Below are 12,547 nucleotides of genomic sequence, written 5' to 3'. Positions count from 1 at the left end.
TATGAAGAACACATATCACTCTCCCATATGTAGCAATTAACAGATATACTTATAGCATTGTAGTCAGGGCAAATGGAGTCTAGGGAAGTCATATCCATTGGGAATACTATAGCTATGCATGTTTTGTAGCAGTACTTAGTTGGGTTTGAATTAAAGGCAGACTCAGCAATATGACATCATCTAATTGCTGAGTCTACCTTTAATTTCAGATTTCACCGGCCCTATCCTACGATTTGTGCCCACACACAGCTATAAGCCTTTTCGGAGGGCACAGGTCTTTTGCTGCATGTCATTGTAATGCCAGAGTGGCCACGACTACTCAATCTCAGTTTTAAAACCCACCACAGATGGGCTGAAACCTTCGTAACCCTGACAAAACAAGCCAAGGTGTTTCTAGTATAAGCTTTCCAGAGCACAGATACTATATAAAGTAACTGAAACAAGACATGTCCAATGCCTGAAGAGTGCCCCACTGAACTTTTCATAGAGTGCAAACTTTTGCACAAAAATTAAAAAATCTAGTGCTGTTCACAATTGTTTTTATTCATTTTTGTAATGTTTGCCACTGTATTTTATACAATGCAACACTTAACAGCTAATATGAATGTTTCTGTCCTTGAATATACTGTATTTAAAGAAATGTAATATATTGTGTAGATATATTGATGAAAAACATTTGTGCAATTATATAAATTAATAAACAGAATGCATACGGACTACAAAATGAGTTTATTGTGTTGTGAATAACACCAATATCACTGATGAATGCCCCAAAGGTCATGAAGTACTATTAACTACATGTCGTCTGATAAATATTTCTCCCTGAACTATGAAAATGCAGGTTATCACAAAATAATTGTTGACATAATTGTTAGTGGTAGTTAATGCATGCTTTTCTTTGCTAAGGAATAACAGTGCATGTTTACCACAGTGCGGGTTATTGATATAGTTTTGGATGCCCTAATGTTTGATTAATTTGCTTATTATATGTTAGGCCACATTTTATTCAAATCAAGAGATGCATATAGAATTGTATTAGACAAATTTTTTGACAAGTTATCTTAAAAAATGTAAAGCCAGCATAACTGTATATTTGTAATAAAAATATGATATATCTATACTTTAAAATGTATGGAGTGTTTAATGTAAAATTAATTCACACCTTTTATATAGTGGTTATAAAACAATATAGTGGTTATAAAACTGAACATATACAGTGATGGGGATGAATATGGGAACCGTATGATCTGAGATTGTAATGGCACAAAATAAATCATCGTAAAGATCAGTAACATCTTTGCTATCCCTTTTGTTAGAATCTACCAGTCAGTTAGCAACAGAATTTACAACAAGCAGATACATTTAGAAACACGCCATTTGATATCTGGCAAATCTGCACATTCTTGCATAGCGTACAAGAAAGGCAGAGATTATGGCAAGCAAACAAGCAGTTTCTGTTGTAACCGCTTTCCCCATTTTAAGTTGGTTATGGGACTCAGTCTAAGAACACTTGGCTAATATTGATTGGTGCCTTTCCATTATTTAGGGGAAGTGGTCAGCGAGCCCCAGACCACCGGTTGAAGGGTCCCTCTCTCTGGTTCCGGCACTCCAGCCTGGGATGGGCCGGGCCACACCACTCAGACGGACATTGTACACAGGATAAACTGCAGGTGGAAAATCAAGAGAAAATTAGCACATTTTGATGTAATTACTATAACTTGTATATCAATGATGTCGCTCTTGCTGCTGGTGATGCTCGGATCCACCTCTATGCGGACGACACCATTTTGTATACATCTGGCCCTTCATTGGACACTGTGTTAACAAACCTCCAAACAGGCTTCAACGCCATACAACACTCCTTCCGTAGCCTCCAACTGCTCTTAAACACTAGTAAAACTAAATGCATGCTCTTCAACCGAACGCTGCTTGCACCCGCCCACCCGACTAGAATCACTACTCTCGGCGGGTCTGACCTGGAGTATGTGGACAACTACAAATACCTAGGTGTCTGGTTAGACTGTAAACTCTCCTACCAGACTCACATTAAGCATCTCCAATCCAAAGTTAAATCTAGAATCGGCTTCCAATTTCACAACAAAGCCTCCTTCACTCATGCTGCCAAATATGCCCTCGTAAAACTGACTATCCTACCGATCCTTGACTTCGGCGATGTCATTTACAAAATAGCCTCCAACACTCTACTTAGCAAATTGGATGTAGTCTATCACAGTGCCATCCGTTTTGTCACCAAAGCCCCATATACTACCCACCATTGTGACCTGTACGCTCTTGTTGGCTGGTCCTCACTACATATTCGTCGCCAAACCCACTGGCTCCAGGTCATCTATAAATCACTGCTAGGCAAATCCCCATCTTATCTTAGCTCACTGGTCACCATAGCAACACCCACCCGTAGTCTGCGCTCCAGCAGGTATATCTCACTGGTCATCCCCAAAGCCAACACCTCCTTTGGCCGCCATTCCTTCCAGTTCTCTGCTGCCAATGACTGGAACAAACTGCAAAAATCTCTGAAGCTGGAGACACTTATCTCCCTCACTAACTTTAAGCATCAGTTGTCAGAGCAGCTTACCGATCACTGCACCTGCACACAGCCATTCTGAAATGAGCCCATTCAACTACCTCATCCCCATATTGTTATTTATTTTGCTAATTTGCACCCCAGTATCTCTATTTGCACACCATCTTTTGCACATCTATCATTCCAGTGTTAATACGAAATTGTAACTATTTTGCACTATGGCCTATTTATTACCTTACCTCCATAATTTACTACATTCGCACACACTATATATATTTTCTGTTGTATTTTTGACTTTATGTTTTGTTTTACCCCATATGTAACTCTGTGTTGTTGTTTTTAATCGCACTGCTTTGCTTTATCTTGGCCAGGTCGCAGTTGTAAATGAGAACTTGTTCTCAACTGGCTTACCTGGTTAAATAAAGGTGAAATAAAATAAAAATAAATAAAAACTTGCATGTTAGGACAGGCTATTGGGAATCACATTACAGGCTGGGGAATGAGAGAGAGGAAAACTGGGTTGTGTTCATCAGGGCACACGGTAATGTTTAAAAATGAAACAGAAAACAAACATGTGTTCAGATAGTACTGTACCTCCCCGTTTCAAAGTGTTTTGTCCGTTTTGTGCCTACTGAACACGGCCCTGAATTGCACACTTACGTCATCGTATTGGAAGTTGACAGCCCCCTGCTGCATCTGGTCTCTCCTCCTGAAGCTCTCTGTGGAGACACATAGTAAAGATGGTGGCGTATTGAGGTGAGATTTGAATGCCATTCATTGGACTACAATACCCTGCGAGACAGTCACTGTGTTAATGAGCCTACAAATGCACATACACAAAAGAGACCAGGACAAAGCACAAGACAGAGAACACCCCAGTAGATAATGGATTGGAATAAAAGGTTAGTGAATGACAGAATGTATGTTAGTTTATAATAAACCCATAGCTCTGGATTGTGAGGAAATGTGAAATGCTCTGTTTAATAAAAACAACTGAAGTTAAACATTTGCAGCCTCCAAGTCAGCATCCTACCTGTGAGGGCGCGAAGCTTCACAGCACATGCCACATAGTCGTCAAAGTAGATTCGGCCAGCCTTGCTGTAGCGCTTGATGATAGCGTTCAGAGCTTGTGGGCTGATCATGTAGCCTGCAGTAACAGACCACAACATGCATTCAATTATACATAAGCCAACGTAGTATTAGGATTCATCCATAGTGACCACTGCATTTAGTTGACAATGGTCATAAACACCAGCCCTTTTCCTATTGTCCATCTACTTTGTAGCAAGAAGGGTCTCTCGGACCAATACCTTGTAATTATGTCCATCTACCCCAAAATTATAATTATTGTAGGAGTCTATCATCCATGGCTTAAATAATTTAAAGAAGTCAAACCTCTCAACCCCTTCGGAAGCTGCATCTGAACCAGGCTCTGGAACGCTGCCCCTCTTTGGATGGCAGAATGGACTATCCCATGTCATCATCCTATCAGAATGAACTATCCCATATCATTAGCCTATCAGAGCACTGACTCACCCATTGCGGAGATGGCCTGGCTCATCTCATGGGGTTCCACCGTGCCACTCCGGTCCTGGTCGAACATCATGAAGTTCTGCTTCCAGCCACTCAGGGCAGCAAACAGCTCCTTGAACTCATTGAAGCCCAGCTTTCCGGTCATGTCTCTCTGGTGGGTGGTTAGTTAAGGGTTAACTCTGTTCATTAGGTAAAGAGAAACTAAAAACGGCCCTGTGAGCTGGTCGCACACAGGATATGATGAGCTGTGGTAAATGTGGGAGAACCTGACCTTTCTGCAACTGAATAAATTCCATAAGTAACCCTCTGTCTCAATATAGCCCACTTACACACGTATCATGTGTTTATTCTGAAGAAAATAAATGATATAGAACATCCCAAACAGCAAATGCTGAATGTTGTAAAGTATATTACTGTACATAAGAAGCATGAACATGTTCAGAGAGAAACAGGACTAGAATGTTCCTATACCTCTGAAAATGGAGCTACAGGCATGACGCAAATGGAGCATGAGGCAAGTTCCCTCTTGCAAATGTATTGGCAAATACATACTGAATGGGACCCACTAGACTAGGCCTTGTATAAGACAGTCAAATATACTGCAACCAGGAAGTAATTTAGGGGAATTAAAATGAATCATCCCCGACCACCTACTCCTTAAAGCTTTCACACCTCTACAACTGTTAAAAGAGAAGGATGAACTCAGCACTGACACATTAGGTTTATTCATTCATTCATTAACATTTATGACTGCTATTCATTTTCACCAGCAAGTCAAAGTGGCAAAGTGCACTACCAAGCAAACTTTGATGACACTGGACAGAGGCCGAGTCCAAGAGATTCATTGCTATAGAAAGGATACATCCAGCATTGCGATCATGATTCGACATGTCTCCAAACTGAAGGCTGTTGGAGAAGAGAAACTATGATCACACAATGAAAAACGTACATAAAATATGACAATACCAATCACAAAACCTGTGACGAATCTTTGTAAAGACTATATTAAACGTGGGATACTCAAATCATAAAACACATACATCATCATGAAATCGGATCATATCTGACCACAAAGTGAACCTTGACCATGGGACTGGGTGTAAACTTACGAGTATAGGTGCCACTGATACCAGTCTGTGTAAGACATCTCTGAAGCTCCTCTGCATCAATCTCCCCATCCTGCACAGAGGAATATCACTGTAAGATCACTCTCCAACAAAGGCTTATCATTACTGTGCAGTGAATGTCATATTTGATATATTTAAAAAAAACACTTGAATGTCTTGACTTTATGGTGTAACCATGACACACATTATCACATGGAATCATGCATGTACCAGTAATATTGCATTCTATCCAAAGAGCAATATTTACTATCTATGATCATGAAATTAAAAGCATTGATCACTCACCTGTCCTGCTATGGTAGTAAAGTACCCCCACATGGGGTCGTTAACAGGCTGCTGAGGAGGAGCACCAAAGGTCCCTGGGTAGCCTCCACCATTCTGGGGGTAGCCTGCCTGGGGTGGGCCTCCCATGGGTCCACCCTGCATGGGCATACCCTGGAGTGGCATGCCTTGCATTGGTCCTCCATACTGACAGGAAAAGGAGAGCACAGTCATCAAGTAACAGGGCTTAAGGAAAACTTCTCAAAAATGACTAATTCAATATAAACAGATTGGAGCGCTCTAAAAAACAAGCAGAGATATACAGTGCCTTTATTAAGTATTCATACCCCTTAACTTTTTCCAAATTTGGTTGTGTTACAGTCTGAATTTAACATTGATTAAATTGAGATTTTGTGTCACTGATCCAACACACAGTACCCCATAATGTCAAAGTGGAATTTTGTTTGTAAAAAATGTTTGAAGTTAATAAAAAACATAAAGCTGAAATGTTTTGAGTCAATAAGTATTCAACCCCTTTGCTATGGCATGCCTAAGTAAGTTCAGGAGTGAAAATGTGCTTAACAAATCGCATAATAAGTTGCATGGACTCATTCCGTGTTCCATAATAGTGGTTAACATGATTTTTGAATAACTACCCCATCTCTGTACCCCACACATACAAGTATCTGTAAGGTCCCTCAATCGAGTAATGCATTTCAAGCACATATTCAACAACAAAGACCAGGGAGGTTTTTCAATGACTCGCAAAGAAGGGCACCGATTGGTAGATGGGTAAACATAAAAAATAAAGCAGCTGCTGAATATCCCTTTGAGCATGGTAAAGTTATTAAATTAGGCTTTTGATGGTGTATCAATACACCCATTCACCACAAATATATAGGTGTCCATCCTAACTGAATTGCCAGAGAGGAAGGAAACTGCTCAGGGATTTCACAGTGAGGCCAATGGTGATTTTAAAACAGTTACAGAGTTGAATGGTTGTGATATGAGAAAACTGAGGATGGATCAACAACATTGTAGTTACGCCACAATACTAACCTAAATGACAAAGTGAAAAGAAGGACGCCTCTACAGAATAAGTTTTTTTTTTTTTGGATAAATAGAAACAGGTATAAGCATAGGCAAAATCTTAGAGGAAAACCTGGTTCAGTCTGCTTTCCAACAGACACCGGGAGGCAAATTCACCTTTCAGCAGGACAATAACCTAAAACACAAGGCCAAATCTACACTGAAGTCGCTTACCAAGACGACATTGAATGTTCCTGAGTGGCCTAGTTACAGTTTTGACTTAAAAATCAGCTTGAAAATCTATGGCAAGACTTGAAAATGCCTGTCTCGCAATGAACAACAATCAACTTGACAGACCTTGAAGAATCTTTTAAGAATAATGGGCAAATATTGTACAATCCAGGTGTGCAAAGCTCTTAGAGACTTACCCAAAAAGACTCACAGCTGTAATCGCCACCAAAGGTGCTTCTATAAAGTATTGACTCAGGGGTGTGAATACTTATGTAAATGAGATGTTTCTGCATTTCATTATCAATACATTTGCAAAAATGTCTAAAGACATGTTTTTAATTTGTCGTTATGGTGTATTGTGTATAGATGGGTGAAACTTTTTTTTTATACATTTTGAATTCCGTCTGTAACACCAAAATGTGGAATATGTCAAGGGGCATGAATACTTTCTGAAGGCACAGTAGATGTTCTTACACTCAGGCTTTATGCCATGATGGGAAGCAAACAGGTATACTATTACTGACGTTTGGACGTCACATGACTTCTTTCTCAGAGAGTACAGTCATACTTATACGATGTTGTCAAGTGATTGTTTACAATGGAGTCATGTGCATTAACTCCAGTTTCCTATTTCTAAATGTAGTGAGGATATTTTCACTGTCAATATAAGCAATATTAGCAGGTTGTGTACCTATTTCTAAATGTAGTGAGGATATTTTCACTGTCAATATTAGCAGGTTGTGGACCTATTTATAAATGTAGTGAGGATATTTTCACTGACAATATTAGCAGGTTGTGGACCTACTTCTAAATGTATTGAGGATATTTTCACTGACTATTAGCAGGGTGTGGACTAGCCCATGACTCCAATTCCACTGCGTTACATTGAGCCACTGGACGTCCCCTTTAACCTTGTGAGGAAAATGCCCGACGCTCCCCAAATGTTCTGTCTAAACGCAAATACACCTGGCACGTGACACAATTTTGTAAACATTTGGAACTTATCTTTCAAAAAAGTGAGAGAAAAAAATCAAATACTAAATATACACTTACGGTATGCAGTTTAGGAACGTTTCACCTGGCTGTATTTTCAAGAACACCACCTCCAACCGAGACTACACTTCCTCCCCTCCAATTTCTACTTCAAACATCTGCAATGGAGCATAACTGGGGAGGAAGTTTTGTACCTCAGCTGGGGGCTGTGTTTTGAAAATTCTGCCGGGTGCAACTTTGCTAAACTGCGTACAGTAAGTCTATCTTTTGTATTTGAAAGATTGTTTCTCCCGATGTGAAAGTTAAGTTCCAAAGGTTTCCAAAACCGGATCGCAAGCAAGGATTATTAATGTTTCTAAGCGTTAAAACAGAGCGTTGGGATTGTAGTTAATTGATCCAGCTGAGGTCCATATGTTCAATTGAGAACTCAAGGTCTGGGTATAGGCCTACCCCCCCTTGTGTTCTCGAGGGCTAGGTGTAGACATCCATGCTGTCAATGCAGTGACCATGACAGAAGAATAACACGCATACCATTTCCCCAAATGGGAGAAGTTGAGCTGTTGGCCACGCTAGTGGGGTTGACACAGTGTATGTAGCCAAGAATAGGCTACTAACTACAGACAGGCTACTGTAACTAGTTAGCCTAAATAGCCACCTACCTAGTAGTGTATTTATAGAGGGTGATTTGAAACTACAGCATTAAGTGCTTCTAAAGACTTACACAATACCAGTTGGCCAAATTCAATTGTTACTCCAAAATAAACAAGGCAACAGTAAACATGTCGTCCCCCAAGAATGATGCAACACCCCCCTTGGGCCAATTGAGATATTGCGAGTGACTAACACATTTCAGTTAACCTATACGGGATCGGTGTCCCGTATACGGGACGATTGAGCTAACGTGCGCTAATGTGATTAGCAAACTTTCCAGGACATAGACATGTCTTAGCTGGGCAGAAAGCTTAAATTATTGTTAATCTAACTGCACTGTCCAATTTACAGTAGCTATTACAGTGAAAAAATACCATGCTATTGTTTGAGGAGAGTGCACAACAACAACAAAATTATCACGGCAACTGGTTTGATACATTCACCTCTGAAGGTAAATAATGTACTTACATTTAGTAATCTTGCTCTGATTTGTCATCCTAAGGGTCCCAGAGATAAAAATGTAGCATAGTTTTGTTTGATAAAATCAATTTTTATATTCAAATGTAGGAACTGGGTTCTACTGTTTGAACCCCTGCTGTCTCTGGCTCCACACCCACCCAGCCCGGCCATCAAGTTGTGTGAAAGTTAGTGTATAAGCTAATGATCCATCATGTATGACATCCCTGGGAGTGTGTAAATGTACATTTTGTATTACCATATCATTTTTGTATGTTCTCTATAGTTATGTACTTGAATATGTATCAATTGACCAAATCGGCACATTTGGCCAGACTTGATACAAAATAGTCCAGTATTACAATGCTTCACTGGATCAATCTGAAACTTTGCACACACACTGCTGCCATCTAGTGGCCACAATCTAAATTGCGCCTAAACTGCAATAATATATTGTGGCCTTTCTCTTCCATTTCAAAGATTTTTGTTTGTATTATCTTTTACCAGATCTAATGTGTTATATTCTCCTACATTAATTTCACATTTCCAAACTTCAAAGTGTTTCCTTTCAAATGGTATCAAGAATATGCATATCCTTGCTTCAGGTCCTGAGCTACAGGCAGTTAGATTTGGGTATGTCATTTTAGGCGAAAATTGAAAAAAAGGGTCCGATCCTTAAGACGTTAATTACTTTATCTCCCACCATTCAGTGTAATTTTGTAAATACCGCATCTCAATGACAAGACGCATCATTCATCCAAGTTTCGTCAAAATCGGCCCAATGCTGTCTGTGATATCGCGTGTGACTAACGTAAGAACGAACATATGGAGACAGATCCAGTCCCCTCCCCTATAGTTCATCGTGGGGGGCAATAACTATTTATATGAAAACTGAATCCTTAACCAGGAACTAGCGACTGAACTAAGTAGCTAGAACTGAGGGCAATATCAACTTTCTTTCTTAACCAAGCTATAGCCTATTTGCCAAAATGACTGTGTGTAGAAAGATGCGCAACCGTTCAATGTCGATTTGTAACGATTTTGCTTACAACTGACCATGTTACAATGTTTCATAATAACAAAGATACATTTTAGGAGTCTTATCTGAGCACTCCCTTTATCGGAAATGGAATAGGCCAAACTCCTGATTTATGTTGGCTACTGTAAAATCACAGTCAAAAGAACACACGAAGCGTTTACTCACCCCGCCATATCCTGGATAAGCCATATGTGCACTATGAATAATTGCCACAAAACGAATCGATGCACTGAAATGTTTCGATGTCAAAAGTCAGTAAATGCAAAACAGAACCTGTTACTTGACACTGCGACAACGACATGTGTACATAATTTCCGGTCGTCACTAGTTACTACAGCCACAATATCATAAACCCCGCCCAGTTCTACAATTTATATTCTTAAAATGTGATTTTAAACCTAACCTTAATCTTAACCACACTGCTAACCTTGTGCATAACCCTAACCTTAAATTAAGACCAAACATCTAATTTCCATACATTTTTACGATATAGCCAACGTTGACTTTGTGGCTGTGCTATCTAGTGGACACCATAATTTCCGAGAAAGTGTTGCGAGAAGGCGGAAGTCCGAATGTGCTAATTGATTGATAGTGAAGATAGTCAATGACGAAGCTCACAGCAGCCAATTAGCTTCAGCAGCATTATTGGTACTCGACTGAGCATTTACACTTGAGTCATTTAGCAGACGCTCGTATCCAGAGCGACTTACAGGAGCAATTAGGGTTAAGTGCCTTGCTCAAGGGCACATTTTTTTCACCTAGTCGACTCGGGGATTAGAACCAGCGACCTTTCGGTTACTGGCACAACGCTCTTAACCACTAAGCTACCTGCCGCCACAGTAGGTAGGCCTGCTAGTTATTCAAATAGAATAGAATAGAGTAGAAGTCATCCAAAGAGGAATGTTCATGTTCACAGGCTCCAAACAACAATCACTCAGAAATTGACATATTGTTATTGAAGCCAATAACGCTGAATTATTTCAACATCCAAAGAGTGAAATGAAGATGGTGAGGTTGTCTTGAATAAGGCTCGTAAAAATGGAAAAGCTATCAGATACTTATTTTTTCCTAAACAATAATCTGATCAAAAATTTACAAGGGCTGACTGGCCTTTAATTAATAAGCATTTACATTCCCCAATAAGAACTACAGACTCAAAAATACCACTATCTTCTTTACGCAATAGTCAATAGCCACCACAAGAGGGTACCCAAGATGCAGCTTTTAAGGCCATTTCATTAGGCTACTAAAACCAGAAGCTTCACACCTTGCAAAGTTGACAATCCCCACAAGAGATTACATTATAATTTTTTTTATTACAAAAACATAATAGTACTACAACACATTTGACTAGAATAAAACACATATTAAAGCTGCATGCAATATGTAACTTTTTGGCTGACCTGACCAGATTCACATAGAGATGTGAGTTATTGATCTGTCATTCTCATTGAAAGCAAGTCTAAGAGGCGGTAGATCTCTTCTATGTGCGCTATTTCTATGCCTCCCGTGCTTATGTTTAGTTTTTGCATCTTTTACTTTCGGGTTTATACACCAGCTTGAAACAGCTGAAAATACAATATTTTTGGTATAGCGGTTTAGATGGTACAATGATTCCTTACAGTATACTTGCGTGTTTTGTCACATAAATTGAAATTAGGCAAACTATTAGAATTTTAGCAACCAGGAAATGGCAGAGCGATTTCTGCATAGTCCATCTTTAAAGCATTTCTACAGGTATCAGACATGCCAACATATAGAGAGGCTTAGACAGACTATAGAGTACCACAGTATGAGTCTTAATACCCATAAAACCTAGCGGTCAAACAAGGAAATGTTCCAATCGTTTTTCCACCATTCATTTTTCCCATAGGGGATTTTAAAAACACTTAAAATAAGGGCTGTGTTTAGTGTAGTCTTACCTTGGTTTGACGTTTTGATAACCTTGTAAATCTCTCTTGGACAAGGTGACTTATCAATATATTCGGCTCTATTTACTCTCAGATAAATCTCAAGCCAAACATGTCTTTATCCTAGTGATCCAACATCCCAATGTCTCAGAGGAGCAAAAACACAATACATTTCATGGGTGTACAATTAGACTGTTTAAAAATAAGATAATTCTTTCAAAACCAAATGTTGACCAAATGATGAGAGGAATGTTTATGATCAAACAACCAGTATTGATATATACATTGATTAGACAGTAGACACCACCAGTAGACATTGATTAGACAGTAGACACCACCAGTAGACATTGATTAGACAGTAGACACCACCAGTAGACATTGATTAGAGAGTAGACACCACCAGTAGACATTGATTAGACAGTAGACACCACCAGTAGACATTGATTAGACAATAGACACCACCAGTAGACATTGATTAGACAGTAGACACCACCAGTAGACATTGATTAGACAGTAGACACCACCAGTAGACATTGATTAGAGAGTAGACACCACCAGTAGACATTGATTAGACAGTTGACACCACCAGTAGACATTGATTAGACAGTAGACACCACCAGTAGACATTGATTAGACAGTAGACACCACCAGTAGACATTGATTAGACAGAAGACACCACCAGTAGACATTGATTAGACAGTAGACACCACCAGTAGACATTTTACAACTGTCTGTCTGTAGTTACTATACTTTTTCATTCTTTCAGTCCCAGCTT

The 12,547-nt window shown here is 39.5% G+C and overlaps 1 protein-coding gene across 1 annotated transcript; it reads right to left on the bottom strand.

The window, feature by feature from the left end:
- Positions 1 to 714: 714 nt before the first annotated feature.
- Positions 715 to 10,167, bottom strand: LOC311120455 (grancalcin-like). Its single transcript, XM_084195045.1, has 8 exons — positions 10,028 to 10,167; positions 5,488 to 5,670; positions 5,185 to 5,254; positions 4,938 to 4,981; positions 4,079 to 4,226; positions 3,576 to 3,689; positions 3,203 to 3,261; positions 715 to 1,664 (listed from the first exon to the last, which is right to left on the bottom strand). Exons 1-8 carry the CDS (start codon positions 10,049 to 10,051, stop codon positions 1,638 to 1,640), a joined length of 669 nt encoding a protein of 222 aa, XP_084051171.1. The 5' UTR covers positions 10,052 to 10,167; the 3' UTR covers positions 715 to 1,637.
- Positions 10,168 to 12,547: the final 2,380 nt, after the last annotated feature.

This window comes from Coregonus lavaretus (genome assembly GCF_964263955.1).
Source record: "Coregonus lavaretus genome assembly, contig: HAP1_SCAFFOLD_2891, whole genome shotgun sequence".
Classification (NCBI taxonomy): Eukaryota; Metazoa; Chordata; class Actinopteri; order Salmoniformes; family Salmonidae; genus Coregonus; species Coregonus lavaretus.
This window is presented reverse-complemented; position numbering and strand designations above follow the sequence as displayed.